Source organism: Syngnathus acus, chromosome 24, assembly GCF_901709675.1.
Source record: "Syngnathus acus chromosome 24, fSynAcu1.2, whole genome shotgun sequence".
Taxonomy (NCBI): Eukaryota; Metazoa; Chordata; class Actinopteri; order Syngnathiformes; family Syngnathidae; genus Syngnathus; species Syngnathus acus.
In genome coordinates this window covers 6,235,038-6,249,637 of record NC_051108.1, presented here as the reverse complement: position 1 = coordinate 6,249,637, position 14,600 = coordinate 6,235,038, and the positions used below count along the sequence as shown (strand labels likewise).

Here is a 14,600-nt window from a genome sequence, read left to right as displayed (position 1 = left end):
GTGGAGACTGCCAATACCAGCCACCGATACTTAAGGTTAAAAACAAAAATCTCACATCAATGAAGTCCTCTTCAGCAGTAGTTGGCGTAATACTGCAGCAGTTTGACACAATGGCAAATATCTGCGTCAGAAAGAGAAAGTCTTTGTTCGGAATCTTTTGTTATTGAGTTGTTATATAGCAAAAGTACTAGAATGACCGTGTAGAGAACACTTTAATACCTTAATAGGGATAGAATACAACTTTATTGTCCATTTGCACAAGCACAAAGGTCTTTCTATTTTTAGTTTTTTTTTGTTCTCCCTCAAGATCCAGAAGAAGCTGGACACTGTGGTGAGTGATGTGTAGGGGAGGTGCATGCTTAGCGAGGAGTGGAAATGACATGGCTCCCAACATGGCAGCCTAGCTGTCAGTAAGTATTGAAACCGAGCAAAAATCAGTCATAAAAATAAAACAATCCTGAGGTATTATAACCACGTGGAGGGGAATAATCAAGTGACTTATGTCATGCGTAACAGTCTCAACGCGTTTCTGAAATTTCTGAACCCGCAACTACATTTTCAACGTATTTATAAATAAAATATAATGCATACTTATAATGGTTGATGAACTTGACTAACATAGTAACAATAAAAAGCTACGCGGCAGTCCTACACCCAAGAGGAGAGCATGTGGGGATGCTTAACATTCCGATTGGATTTGGAAGAAAGTGTTACTGTAAAGCAGTGCCTTATCACATGTGGGGAAGGAAAAGGAAGGGGGAGAGGAACCATGCGTGCGACTTGTTTGTCCAGTCTATCTGTGCGGGTGTCCGCTTGATCTCATTTGAGGTCTCCCTCATCGCCCTGGATGCTCTTTTTGATGCGCAGCAGCAGTGTGGTGTGCCACTGGTCTAGACGCGAAATGGAGTCGAACTCCTTGACCTGGACCACAAACGCATGGTGCGATTGTCAAAGAAGAAGCAGATTGCGGAGAAAAAAGGGGAAACGGGTGATGAAGGAAGAAGGGTGGATGTGATGTGATCGTTCGTCCCATTCACTGACTAAACATTTGGGCAACGGGGACTGTTCGTGATTAAGCGAGGAGCAAATTTTAGCCTTGGTCGTCAAAGGAGGTATTAAACGCGGAATTAAACTTAAAATTAAAGGGCCTTGAGACTCCTAAACAGACTTACCGCCTCTGTGAAAGCCTCGCTGTTCTGTTCCTCATGTGCCTCTAGCAGTTTCTTGGGGGAAAAAAACAAAAACAAAATATGGGTTATCAAAAACAAAAATGAGAAGAAGCAAAAATTAAGAAATGGCTACCTTCAACAGTTTGCACTCTCTGGAATCAGAGAAAGCCGGGAACATCTCCTCATATTTCTCCACAGCGATCTGGGGAGGACACACTGAGATGGGACAACATCCTACAAGCAGTGTAATGGAAGCTCTAAAGAGGCACACTTGCCTTAGCGTTGAGCTCGTCCACAATGAAATGGCACAGAGACGCTTTGAAGAAATACTCCTTGGCGCTGTACTTAAGCAGCGGGTTGTCCATCGTGTTGGCACCGACCTGCGAATATTTATATTAAGAAACATCATTAATCCTCATTACGCATACAGATTGCACCATTTGAAGACATCATCAATTGCACAGACAATGCAAATTTTTAGCAGTAATCGGTGTCCCACAAGGATCAATGCTATGCCCCGTTTCGGCCAGACTGTGTGGCTCAGCTTTTACCTGCTCATAGATCTCAATGGCCTTCTGGTACTGCTCCAACTGAGCACAGTAGGACCCCACCTTCAGCAAACATTTGTTGGCCGAACTAAGAAGAGAAGAAGCTGTAAGGTTTGTGATGTCATCAGACACAGAGGTGGAACCTAAGCTTACAAATACTGTAAATCTATTGATTAAATATTTATAATCACAAATAAACATTACTGTATTTTTTTCAAAATCATTTCACCATTCTTATAGAAATGTCTTGAACATATCAACAATGCGGAATACCTGTTTGATTCCTCTCCCTTGTAGTAGTCTGCCGCTTGCTCATAATGTGCAATTGCCTTTGCAAAAGAAAAAAAAATACTGTAAACATATTCTCACGCAACAGTGCAATGCAATTCCACAATAAATGATGATTATACTTTTTCGATGTCCACCAGTTCAGCCTCGTAGATTTCGGCAATGCTGATATGATGTTTGGCGGCGATGGTGAATCTTCCCTGGAAGGCATTTATTATTTAGTAATTCATTGTACACTGCCAGAGTCAGTCAAAATTTTGCACAATTATCTTTCAAGACAGCTCATATTGATTATCTTTATCTTGTTTGCTTAAAGTTGTGTCTAGTTAGTACATGATCTGCTTTCTTACCATGTCTGTGTAAATATCGACGGCAGCATTTAAACACTTGATTGCCTCTTTTGACAGCAAAAAGAAGAAAAAGAAGAATAGGAAAAGGAGGAGGGAAATGTCAAGACATGAAGTGTTAGTTTATATGATAGGACAGAAGTTAAAAAGCACACCACAAAGATGCACAAAATGGCTGCTGGAGACAATAAATTGTGTACAGCGGAAAGTTGGAAATTGACACCTCAGTAGACTTGTACCACGGTTAAGAATGTTAGAATGTGACTTGAAACATCCCCCGTATAATTTTCTGAAGGCTTTATGACCTCAGTCCAAACTCACCATTGGGATCAGACTTCTTGTATGCATTGCCGGCATCGATGAAACTGGTAGCGCAGTCGTGTTTGTTCTGCAGTTGCATGTGGAGGTGCGCGGCCTTACAAAACGCTCCACCAGCAGCTAAAAAAAAATTGTTTTTTTTAAAGTTATTTAACATTCAGTACTGTGAGTCAGCATTAACTTGGCAGCACTATCACAAAGTGCTGCGCTGTGCAAAAAAAAGGCATCCTTGCAGGTGTTTTTTTGTTGTTATTCACGTTCTTATCTCACCACTCCAGTTCTTGACCATCTTGAACATGTTGGCCGCTCTGCAGTACATCTCACAGGCCTCCTCCACTTTGTGATGTCCTCTATATGAAAAATACAGAGGGTAAAAGGTATATAACACTAAAAAAAACTGCATAATGTCACTAATTGATTGCCATACATCCTCTGGGGAGTTAATCTTGGTAATAATGATAATAAACGAGGCAGCCACTGAATCATCTTAAGGGAAATTACATCAATGCAAGGTCAGCAATTGTTACTAAATATTGTCTTTTTAAATATTCTGCATAACAAATTCAACCAACCATTAAAATGCTGAATAATCCCAACGCTGTACCCTTAGTAATTTTTGTTCTAATAATTATCTGTTGCCAAATTCGCTCATTAAATTATTAGGTATCTGCCGAAAAGTAGACAGAAATGTCGTGAATGAGTAAAAATATATAATATTAAGCTAGCTTGTTTAAAGTAGAGGGAGGCTAACCTGTGAGTTAGCATAAATAACAAGTGTCAACGCCACTGTGGCTTAATGCCTACATTTGCGATTTACTTATGGTATTTAATACATTAACAAGTCGGTAAAAGGCGTAAAGAAAGGGGCTGTGCGCCAATAACGGCAGGTAATATATCACGTAAAACTGCGTCCCTTACCCGCCAAACATCCCTCCCAAAAAAGAGCCCGACGACTTGACTTTCTTGTCGGCGTCGGCCATGAGCTGTATTGCCTCCTTTTCTTTTCCGCTGTTGTCCATGATTTTAGGTTATAAATTTTGTGTTTAAAGGCAGAAAAGAAACCCAGAGGATTGAGTTGTCAGAGCAGGGATTACAGGGGGCGGTTTTACACAGCAGTGTGGCTGTTAGAGGCTTTAGTGGTGCATCATGGGAGTTGCTGTGTTTTTCTAGCACCTGCGCATGACATTTAAATCGAACAGAACTACAACTCCCATATCAACGTAAATACGTACGTTTTAACACGCGTAGAAATGTCAATAAACATTGATATCGTTTTAATTTTTTGGGTCTTATATTAGCTTATACCGTTTCTTACGCAATATTTTACCAAATAACACAAATTAAATAAAAAAAATAAAACGGACACAAATTAAATATATAAATAAAACGGACATTTCTTACGCAATATTTTACCAAATAACACAAATTAAATTAAAAAAATAAAACGGACACAAATTAAATATATAAATAAAACTTGACATTTCTAGACAGCAGATAGCGCCAGAGGATTACAACTCACAAGTGACTTTTTTTTTGTGTTGTTTGTATATTGTGTACTATGTCGTCACCGTGGGATAGTGGGAACGGAATTTCGATTTCTTTGTGTCTTGGCATGTGAAGAAATTGACAATAAAGCAGACTTTGACTTTGAAATCAACATAATGTAAAACACTTTTATTATCAACATAATGTAAAACACACCTTTAACATAAGAAATTGGGGTAGGAGGGTTACTGTTCGTTGCCTAGAGGCATCAAATAGCCTTATACGTGTGATCCAAAATGTATGCAATCAATTGCACACACTGAGCTAATTTCTTAGTGCTAGACAATGAAAGCAGGTTCATTTTGATCCTTTATTTACCTCAAGGATTACCACGCTTGCTTTACATTCTGTTGCAACAACTCGGTTTTGTGTGATGCAAACGTCTTTGTCGCGTGAGATACACCACATATCATGCAATCAAATATTTGTGTTATGAAGTACTGTTCTGTGGGAAATGCACAACAATGTAACAAGGCAAACCTCCCTCCCCATCCATAAGACTTCCCATTTATCACTAAGAGTGATTGTTGACATGACCCAATTCAAACCAAAAAAATATCAAAACAAAAAGGAGTGGAACCAATGAGCACCACAAAGTCAACGAGCATCAAGTTTAAAAGGTGACGTATTGCATATTTACACTTCAAGTGCCACATAATGATCACTTCCATTACTGTGATTCATGAAAAGGCCATCTACACAATCTGCTCATTTGACACCCCCACAAAAAACTCAATAAATGTAAAATAATGGCACATACTTTTCGCGTTGTATTATATCCATGCTTGAACTCCGGATGAAGATGCTAGTTATCGCTACAATCAAAATGTGCAGTGGCCATTTTGTGCACATAAACTGGAGGTGCGAGAAGAGTTCAAGCTCAAAACACAAAATCCCTTTTGTGAGAACTGGATGGGACTATGAAGAGCTGAGGCCCGAGTCAGATTCGGCGCTGCCGCTGCAGGACTGTTCCTTGCCGACGGAGCATGGCGCCGTAGAGCACGGTATGGAGAAGCAGGAGCAGGCGGGACTCTTCATTGTTTCCTCAGTGATGACCTCCCTTAGGGAGTGTTGCTCCTCCACCTGGAAGAAGTTGGGCTGTTCCGCTTGGTCCTCGCAGATTCTGTGAGATGACACCGCCACCAAACAAAACGGTTATTAGAGTACAGGAAACAAGTGAGCAACAATTAAGCTAGTCAGCATTTTGCAAGCTACAAATATGGGATATGAATAAACTTGTTCATGCACCCATTTTTGTTGACATTAGCACAATGCATACAAACCTGCTTTCATTTTAGTCTCCATGGTTGATTGCATTAATTGCTCTTACGTCACTTACTAATACTTCTAAATGGGCCTCGAAATAAAACTGCAGGCTTGGGGTTTTCCAAAGCTCAAGGCATTTTATATTCTATGAACTGCAATCAGATTGTAGGACGCCATGCCACGGTGCCAAAGCACACAATAGCCCATCTGTTAAGAGTTCCACTTTGAGCCGGAAAGTGCATATTGATGAAGAGGTCAGCTGGATATGTAAGAGGTTCACAATACTGATTTGTTTTTTGTCTACAGTTTAAGGAATTTTTTCCCAGTAACGTGTGTGTGTGTGTGTGTGTGTGAGAGATTCTTTTAATAAAAAAAAAAAAAAAGATACATTTATCTGGGAGGAAGCACTGGGATAAAAACACTGACCAGGGGTGACATTTTGTCTCAAATGAAACAAAACATCAATTAAAATGCATCAAACAAAATTTGGCTTTTCGGGGAACGTGCAACCCGATCTTCTAACGACGACATTGGCAGCGTAGTGCTAAAAGATAAACGTGTTAAATGTGAATTCAAGCAGCCTGTAATGTTCCTTTAATGCTCCACAGGCTTCCTACGACTAAAACATCCCCAGCAGTTCATCATTTTCCTGGCAGGCTTGCTAGTCGGTTGTTTGAATGCATCTTGACATAAATGTTGACCATCGCCTCAGCTGTGCCAGTGGGGCTTTCTCAAGGCTACGGAAGAGAGTCTTAGAGAATCGTGACCTCCAAGCAAAGACCAAAATCCTGGTCTACAAAGCTGTGGTCCTCCCCACCCTTCTGTATGGGTCAGAAGCCTGGACCACATACAGCAGGCACTTAAGGGCACTGGAGACCTACCATCAGAGATGCCTCTGGAAAATCCTCAGGATCAGCTGGAAGGACCGACGCACCAACACCAGCGTCCTGGAGGAGGCTGGCTTGCCTACCATCACTACCCCCATTGCCCAAAACCAACTGAGATGGATTGGCCATGTAATCCGCATGCCTGACTCTCGCCTCCCAAAACAAGTTCTTTATTCCCAGCTCGCTGAAGCAAAGCGGGCCCCGGGAGGTCAGAAGAAGAGGTTCAAGGACAACATAAAAGCAAACCTGAAGAAGTGTCACATAAACCTTACAACTTGGGAAGACAAGGCCGCAGACAGGACGGCGCCGCTCAATATAACGTTGACCTCCACCATGCCGCTCAGGACAAACGCAGACGCAGAAAGGAGAGAGCCCCCACCAAGCAGGCCCAACCCAAACCCACCACAATTACATTCCCCTGTCCACACTGCACCAGAGTTATCGGGTCCAGGATCGGCCTCTTCAACCACCTGAAGACCCACAAAGACCAAGAAGGAGGACCGTCATACTCGACTACGAGTGACCGCCGATGATGAGTGTGTGTGTGTGAGTGTGAGTGAGAGTGAGAGTGAGAGAGAGAAGTTAAGTAACCCAAATGTTGAGCCAGAAGGCTGGTGAGCTTTTAAGCTTTTCAAGTAAAGCGATACGTCAATCCCTTTAAGGACTATCACGTTTAATCCCCGGAGCATCACATGCTGCAGAGATCAAATCAGAATCTGCTCTGTAATGTTTTCACTACTAAAATCCTTGATGTTAAATATCCATATGCCAGTTGTTAGCCGCGTAAAGGAGGAATGTTTGACGAGGCTAGTTAGGACTGCCTGCATGTTCAAACGTTGGCCCGGGGGCCGTTTTGTGGCCCGTAGCTGTTGTAGTGAAAACACGCCAAATGCCTCATGCAAAAGCTATTCATTCATGTTTGAAGCAACTCAGCCGTAAGAGGGGGGGCATGCCAGGGTCCATGAGGCCAAAAAGAATGATAAGTCAAGGCAGTTGACCAACCGCCCGGGTTCAGTCCCAGTGTGTGGGACGAGTCAACTGTCTTGCATTATCATTGAGGGCCATTGGTAAGGTAAAAAATGAGCATCCAAGCACTAAAATGCCAGAGAGACTTTACAGCAATCTGAGGAACTCGAGTCAGAATTTGGCAGTGAGGATTCTGTAATTCTGGGGGTGGGAAAAAAACAAAACAAGAGTTAACACAAGGGCCTCTGGAACATGTGACAATGGTAGAAGTGGAATGTGGAGGGGAGGAGCAGAGCAGAGGTCACATCAGGCTGCTTAGTATCTTGTCTGAAGGAAAAAGTATGAGCATGAAGACTTGCAAAGTATTTGTGAAAACAAACTTGTGAGGGCAGAAGTGGAAAAAAGCCCACACAACCTGCCTTCGAATGCAGCTTTCCCCCCCAAACTCTCTGACCTGCTCCAGAATGACTACACAATCGAATATTTTGGTCATCACAGGCAGGTTGCGCCATTTGCTGTGCTTTGCCTTGCCTGTCATAGATGAGTCCATCGATGCCCTGCTCCCTCAGCTTCCTCCTGTTCTCGTGCTCGTTGTTTTCGTCGCCCCAGCTGAACACCACCAGGCCTTTGACCTGCGCCTCCCTGATGAGGTTCACGTTGATCAGCAGCTCCTCGGTGTGAGCGCTGATGCCCTGAATGAGACATTTGTTGATATTCATCAGCATGATGCTCTTAAGTATAATGTAAAAAGGAAAAAGGGGGTTCGTACTAGGATATCCTCGCTTTGAGCGAAGCTCATGGCGATCTCGGTGTTCTGGCAGCGGATGTCCATCAGCTCAGGATACTTTTCAGAGACGCCCTGCGTCAAGAAAAGGATGGGGTACTTGTTCTGCTTGCGGCGCACCCTGAGTGACAAACACAAAAAAACATGTTGATCTGATTTAGTAAGATTACACTGCACAAGAAGGTTTTTTTTTTTAGTACACAGTTTGTCCAAGTAAGTAAAAGTTCACTGGAGGTAAAGGTTAGTACAATCTTGATAAAGTCAGCTGAATTTGTATTTTTCTTCGTTAGTCTGTCTGATGCATGACAGCTTACATGGAGCAGATATCGGGGTCGAAGCAAGAGAAGACGATACGTCGCTCGCCTCCTTCCCGCAGAATGCAGGACAAAATGATGTCTAAGAACTTGTTCATGTTGAAGTAGGTGGACATGTTGCCTTCCCATGACCCGTCCTGTTGAGAAAACGGTGAAAACTTTGCCGTGCATTTGGTTGCCATGTTCTCTGTTTTAAGCCGTGTTCACCTTCATCTGAGAGATCCATTTGAGTTCGATGTTAAAGCCCACGTTTTCTGGGACAGCCTGGAAGAGCTGAGGAAGAGGGGGGGGGGGGGGATTTAATTCAATCAAGATGTCGAAAGAAGCGCTTGATGCTTGTCGAGTCTTACCTGCGAAAGCGACGGGAAGGGCTGATGCTCGTCAATTTCCTCGTCATCCTCCATCACGTCTGAAACAAAACACTCATTCGTCAGCTGTGTTCTGTTTATTTAGTGTCATATCTGACTCAGCTTTTTTCGGGGGGGTGGAACAGACCTTTGAGGTCGCTTCCCTTCATGGCGGTGACGTGAGCCAGCTGAGTAAACAATACAAACACACACGATTACCAAATTGAGAACTGCACGGCAAATCAGGAGTGTTACCTTCAGAAGTTGCAGCTGATCAAAAGTCAGATCCTTCACAGGGACTTCGATTAGCTCTACAGTCTGGTCATTTTTCTGGAAAAAAGACACAAACAGCCAGTTCAAGGAAATGTTATGACGTCCCGTTTGTACTTTGCAATCTCAATCCAAGGTTGTTACCTTCTTTTTGGTGGCGATGCAGCACGTGAGGTCATGGTACACGATGGGCACCGTGTCCTTGGAGAGGTGGACGTCAAACTCCACGTAGGCGGCCCCCTGCGTGTTCAAACACGGCGTGTGCTTTGGAAACGGCGTGCTGTCGTGAAAATAAAAGTTTTCGTCTGCATCCCGAGAGACATACGTGATTGGCGGCGCTCCGAAACGAAGCGATGGTGTTCTCTCGCACTCTGTGATGCCTGGAAACACAACAGTCCATTTTGGAGTACTTCCTTGACACCAATTCCTACTTATGAGCCAGCGCTCTGGCGACACCTTCAGGTGGATAAGAATTGAGCGGACTTACTTGGCGGCGTGCGTGCTGCCGGCTCCCCGGTGGCCCACGTTCAAGGACTTTCCTTTCTTCCAGTACTTTGTGAAGGTGGCTCTCATGTCGCATTGCAGCCCTGAGATGGGCCTGATCACCAGGTAGTCCACTGCGGAAACACAACACGTGGGTAAGGTGGGCTTCTTCCTCACTGTCGTCTCACCCTCCATCTTCAGCGAGTCTCTACCTCGCACTTTGCCGATGGTCTGCCTGGAGTTGCGCCCCATGATGGGCAGCGTGACCAGGCCGTGGTCCCGGCCGCTCTCCGAGAAGGTGGAGGAGAGGAGGCAGGCGGTGCCCATGTGCCCCGGTTGAGGGTCGCCCTGGACCACGCGCTCGCTCAGATCCTCCTGCAAGTCCCTCGATTAGATGAAGTCCCTCAAAGGCAGCCTCACCACTCTCCAGGTGACTCTTCTTGCCTCAAAGAACTCAAAAGTGAGCTCCAGGTTGTCGGGGTCCATGCTGTGGATGCTGTACTCGGTCCACTGCGAAGGGTCCAGGGCGTAGCCGCACTCGGGCTGCGAGTGGCGCGACTTGTAGCATTTGGAGCTGATCACGCTGATCTCCAGGGTGGTGGGCACCTTGTGGGGGGACGAAGGACTGCTTTCCCCTTCCTCCTCATCGTCCTCCTCCTCAACGCCCTCCAGCGTCAGTTTGATTCTGAAACAGACGAGCAGTACAAAGCCAAAGTCAATGAAAATAATCTACGTCACAGCTGCACTAAAGAAAAAAAGGGCTCAAAATATTCTACGAAGAGGGTGTGGGCCTACCTGAAGCGCGACTTCTTGAATTTCTTCTTAGTGATTGACACCGGAGGCACCTTGGAGTAGTGCAGACGTAAGCGGATCTCCGTCTGGCATGTGAGCCAGCCGATGTCGGTGGAATTGAAACCATCTAAAGGCATGGGAAGACACAGGAGAAAGAAATGTGTCAACTGTGGTTGCTGACAGTGATGTTTTGTTTTCTTTTTAAATGAGGAAGGACAACTTTTCTGGTTAGTTGCACTTCTGCATTAAGAGCCTCATCTTAGGTTAAGGTAAAATAAACAGGATTTTTCTTCTTCATTTTATGGTGTTTAAAAAAAAAAATTCATTATCAATTTGAATTCTTCTGTTATTTTGTATATTTGACTTACTGTGAAATCCAAACTGTCCGTTGTTGACACTCAGGTGGGATGCTGTAATGAAGGAAAACAGCATTAGAGGTAGCAAAGAGGGGGAAAAAAAAAAAAGTCAAACCTCTCAATCCAGAGTAGTTCCCATTAACAATCACTTTACATTACATTACATTACATTATTTTGTCAAAATTCAAATTGCAACTATTAAAAGATTCCAACGTGATGCCTTGCCTGACAAACCGCTCCCACCGAAAAGTATTTGCCACCAAGATTGCCATGTAAGACTAATTACGGGTGGTGTGACAAAAAGCTTTACGCAGTCGGCTTATCTCGAACCAGCTTGGCCTGCAAGCGCAAACATCGCAGCGTCACCCCAAGCAACGACCGCAGCGTTTACTGGTTGACAAAGCTCGTTCCAGAAACTATCCGAGCTCATCGCTTTCGCAAGCCAACACGTGTTGAATGTTCTACTGGGGGGGGGGGGGGGGGGTTGCTTTCTAGTGACATTTTTTTCTGGAAATTTATTAACAAGCTTTGCCCAAGCCAAGCACATTGTGCACCTGTAGTAATACCTGTGGGGCTCATGGTGCGGGGCTGAAGATGGCTCTCCCACACATTGACTATCACCTGACAAGGCTCGCCCGCGCTCTGCAAGTACAATGTTTGTTTTTTGTTGTTGTTTTTTTCACAGTTTTAATGCACACAGCATGCGTATAAAAAGGTTTCGGTCTGCTCCTCAAGTCATCTCTGGACCAGACAATCAGTCAGCTTGGGCATATCTGAAAAGGGGGGATTTGTTAGAGAAGAAGTAAACAGAAATGCTAGCCTCCGCTAACCCCCGAGTTGGAATCGCCATGTTTTTGTCGCACCACTTTAAAGAGAGCTTGGCACCTGAAAAATATTATGTTGATAAATATAATTTAGTCCACGTGTGCATAGGAGGAAATATAGCTTATCATTTCAGTTATGGCAGTAAAGATTTTAACCACCTTTTAGTCCAGTCTGCAATAATAACTAGATCAGATAATTAGTCACAGTCATTCACAGGGAGGTCAAGGTCAATATTTTAAAATATATTCACAGTCACGAGAAGAATAAGAAAAAAACGTGTTGTTGGGTGTGTCACAAGACATTCAGCTACATCGCACTTGGCCACAAGCTAGAAAACATGTCATGTTGGCACAAAATCTTTGCTCCACCTTTGCATTTTTCAATAGTAGCTATTAAAAAATCTTTCTGATAAGACGCTATGAAGGACAAAGTAAACATAAGGTGGCTCACTTTTATGCTTTTTTTTTGTTACTCTCCTACAAAAAATAAAGCTTGAAAAGAATAAAGCATGATGAAATAAGTCAAAAATCCAACAAACAAAAAAGCTACTCAGCCTTTGATGACAAAGCTTGCAAGCCTTAAGCCTTCATGTGCCTAGGAGGAGAATTTGACATAAAACATACCGTTGTTTTCCATGTATAATGCGCCCCCATGTATAATACGCACCCTAAAAATGGCATGTTGATGCTGGAAAAAAGCCTGTACCCATGTATAATACGCACCCAAATTTTGACTCCTACTTAAGTCCGTAAACGTAAAATTATTTCAGAAAAAAGATCATCTTTGGGAACAACCGGATGTTATTCTGCCGGTCAGTATCACTGCGCATGCGCTAGCAAACTCAATAGCAAAGAAATGTTTCGGATTTGTGTAGGGTACATTGTGACAGCAAACGAGCAGGTGATCGAGCAAGCGTCTGATACGAGAGCATTGTGTTCGTATGGAGCGTGTTTGAAGTGAACAGCAGAGAAGAAAGCGCATCTGTAATGGCGGCCTCCGTATGATATCCGGATTTAAAGAAATAAAAAATAAAAAATTGTGCCCATGTATAATGCGCACCCCAGATTTTAGGACAATAAATTAGTTAAATATTGCGCATTATACATGGAAAAAAACGGTAGTCGCCGTTTCACCCATTTCCACTTCTACTTCTTGTTTTTGTGTGCTGCACCAAAATTCCTGAGACATTTGACTGACGGGATCAGTGAGTTACTAATAAACAACTCACTTTTGGGTCCAGAAAGAAGCCCTTGAAGAAGCGGTACTTGACCTCGACTCCTCTGGGAACGGTGACCGTTGTCGTCCATGTATTCCTGGTGAAACGAGCACAATACAATCAGGATGAAAAAAAAAAAAGAACTTCTAAGCCTTTGTGGAATTACAAAACCCGTTCAACCAACCCCTCTCCGCTCAGGGTGTTCAAGACCACCGCTTTTTGGTAGCTCCAGTTGCCAAGGGATTCACAACTCCCGACCACGGCAATCACTTCCCCTGAGTAATATTCACAAGTGGAAATTTTAAACATGAAATAAAGGCCCAGTAGCACACACTAGCTAAACAATTCTAAACACATGTCAACCCTTGCTATCTGCTGTGTGAACTGCTGAAAAGAGCAAATCGGTTAAGTGTACTGTTTTTGTTTTTTGGTGGTGCGTCGGCCGGGTTGAACAAACCTGGACACGTTTCTCCGCCGACAGTCAGAGTCACCTGGGAGACCTCCATTTTTGACACACTGATGGCTGGCACACACCAACAACACAAGTACGAGACATCATAAACATGTCCGACTCAATAATCCACGTCACATGTTATGTAACTACTGCCGATAGTACGCAATTACGTTATCGATGATTATCGATTATTTCAAATATTGAGACACAGGCAAACGCTTTAAAGTAGTTCCTCTATCAGTGACAGGTTATAAAATCATTTAATGTAAATGCCATTGAAAGCACACATTTATGGTTACCATTTTGAAGAAATTCTTTTTATAACTTTATTGGAAAAAAAACAGGATTATTTGTACCAAAAGGATAATCAATTTGACAATCAACACATACCAAAAAGAAGAAAGATGAACTAAATAATAAAAATATAAGACGTGATAGTCCTTCCGATTTGATGAGTAAAAAAATCCGACCTCTCAACGACAGATATTAGGAAGAGCCATTGGTTTTAATTTATTCTGGCTTTTCAGTAAACATTGGAGTAAAAATTTCAAATGTATCGGTTAGTCACGAGCTATTACGTTTCCAAAAAATTGAATGAACAGCACAACACAAAATTGAAAGGTGGACAAATTGTAAATACATTTAGTAAATAGACCTGCCAACGTGTACTGAATGTCAAAAAGTCCCCGGATGTCGATTACGGTTTGTTGGTTTATTTTGAATCCAGTACACTATCCTACAGTAAGTGGACGAATAATTATTAGATCGGGTAAAGCTAGTCCGACAGGTTTCAAAGTCGTTAATTACCTTTTTATGCAACGATGGAAAGGACCATGATGGAGGCGAGGCCTGAGGGTTAGGTTACAAAGGCATCTTTATGAGCGGTCACGAAGCTCCCAACGAAGCTGCCACGAGCCATTACCGCCCGACACCGAAATATGCCACCGATGATAAGTTTAATTTCCAAAGAATGTGAACGTAAACGCCTTAACGCCCGTGAGAAGGTACAAACTCGATGATCAAACAAAAGATGTGTCTGAGACTAAAGCGCAGCAGAGGAGCGGTTAGCGGTAACGGAGAGGATGCAGTTTCAGAATAAAACAACTAATGCGGTGGGATGTAACTTTTCTACAATTTGTTGTTAATATTTTTGCATGATTGTAATTTAAATACGAAATTAAACACATTTTTGTAGTGCTATATTGCCTTTTAATAATTTCCATAAGCAAAAAGTATACCTGTGCGTTTATTTTGAAAGCGTCTATTCTTCCGTTTGGCCCTTCCCTCACACATAAACAAGCTGAAACCGGCCCATGTTGGATAACTGTAATCATACGTTTCACTATGCATAGTAGTCGTGCTCACGTGTTAAGAGGTCGAAGTCTCGTGTTTTATCTTTATTTTATTTTATTTCTCTAACCAAG

At 43.0% G+C, this 14,600-nt stretch overlaps 2 protein-coding genes across 9 annotated transcripts; both read right to left on the bottom strand.

The window, feature by feature from the left end:
• Positions 1–224: 224 nt before the first annotated feature.
• napbb (N-ethylmaleimide-sensitive factor attachment protein, beta b) lies at positions 225–3,822 on the bottom strand. Its single transcript, XM_037245046.1, has 11 exons — positions 3,589–3,822; positions 2,941–3,020; positions 2,674–2,790; positions 2,356–2,402; positions 2,128–2,205; positions 1,991–2,046; positions 1,721–1,805; positions 1,445–1,549; positions 1,303–1,371; positions 1,173–1,223; positions 225–921 (listed from the first exon to the last, which is right to left on the bottom strand). The coding sequence occupies exons 1-11, from the start codon at positions 3,687–3,689 to the stop codon at positions 820–822; spliced, it is 891 nt and encodes a 296-aa protein (XP_037100941.1). The 5' UTR covers positions 3,690–3,822; the 3' UTR covers positions 225–819.
• Positions 3,823–4,511: 689 nt separating this feature from the next.
• gpcpd1 (glycerophosphocholine phosphodiesterase 1) lies at positions 4,512–14,253 on the bottom strand. Of its 8 annotated transcripts, none has more exons than XM_037244268.1 (20): positions 13,984–14,253; positions 13,180–13,245; positions 12,907–12,997; positions 12,735–12,819; positions 11,248–11,323; positions 10,693–10,734; positions 10,328–10,451; positions 9,977–10,217; positions 9,745–9,907; positions 9,537–9,666; positions 9,375–9,429; positions 9,194–9,289; positions 9,035–9,109; positions 8,928–8,967; positions 8,783–8,841; positions 8,640–8,705; positions 8,433–8,569; positions 8,104–8,239; positions 7,866–8,026; positions 4,512–5,338 (listed from the first exon to the last, which is right to left on the bottom strand). In XM_037244268.1, exons 2-20 carry the CDS (start codon positions 13,226–13,228, stop codon positions 5,134–5,136), a joined length of 2,031 nt encoding a protein of 676 aa, XP_037100163.1. In that variant the 5' UTR covers positions 13,229–13,245; positions 13,984–14,253; the 3' UTR covers positions 4,512–5,133. The 8 variants fall into 8 exon arrangements, with proteins under 8 accessions (XP_037100163.1, XP_037100167.1, XP_037100168.1 ...); XM_037244272.1 differs by lacking the exon at positions 13,984–14,253 and adding an exon at positions 13,832–13,892; XM_037244273.1 differs by lacking the exon at positions 13,984–14,253 and adding an exon at positions 13,846–13,870.
• Between the last annotated feature and the right edge of the window lie 347 nt (positions 14,254–14,600).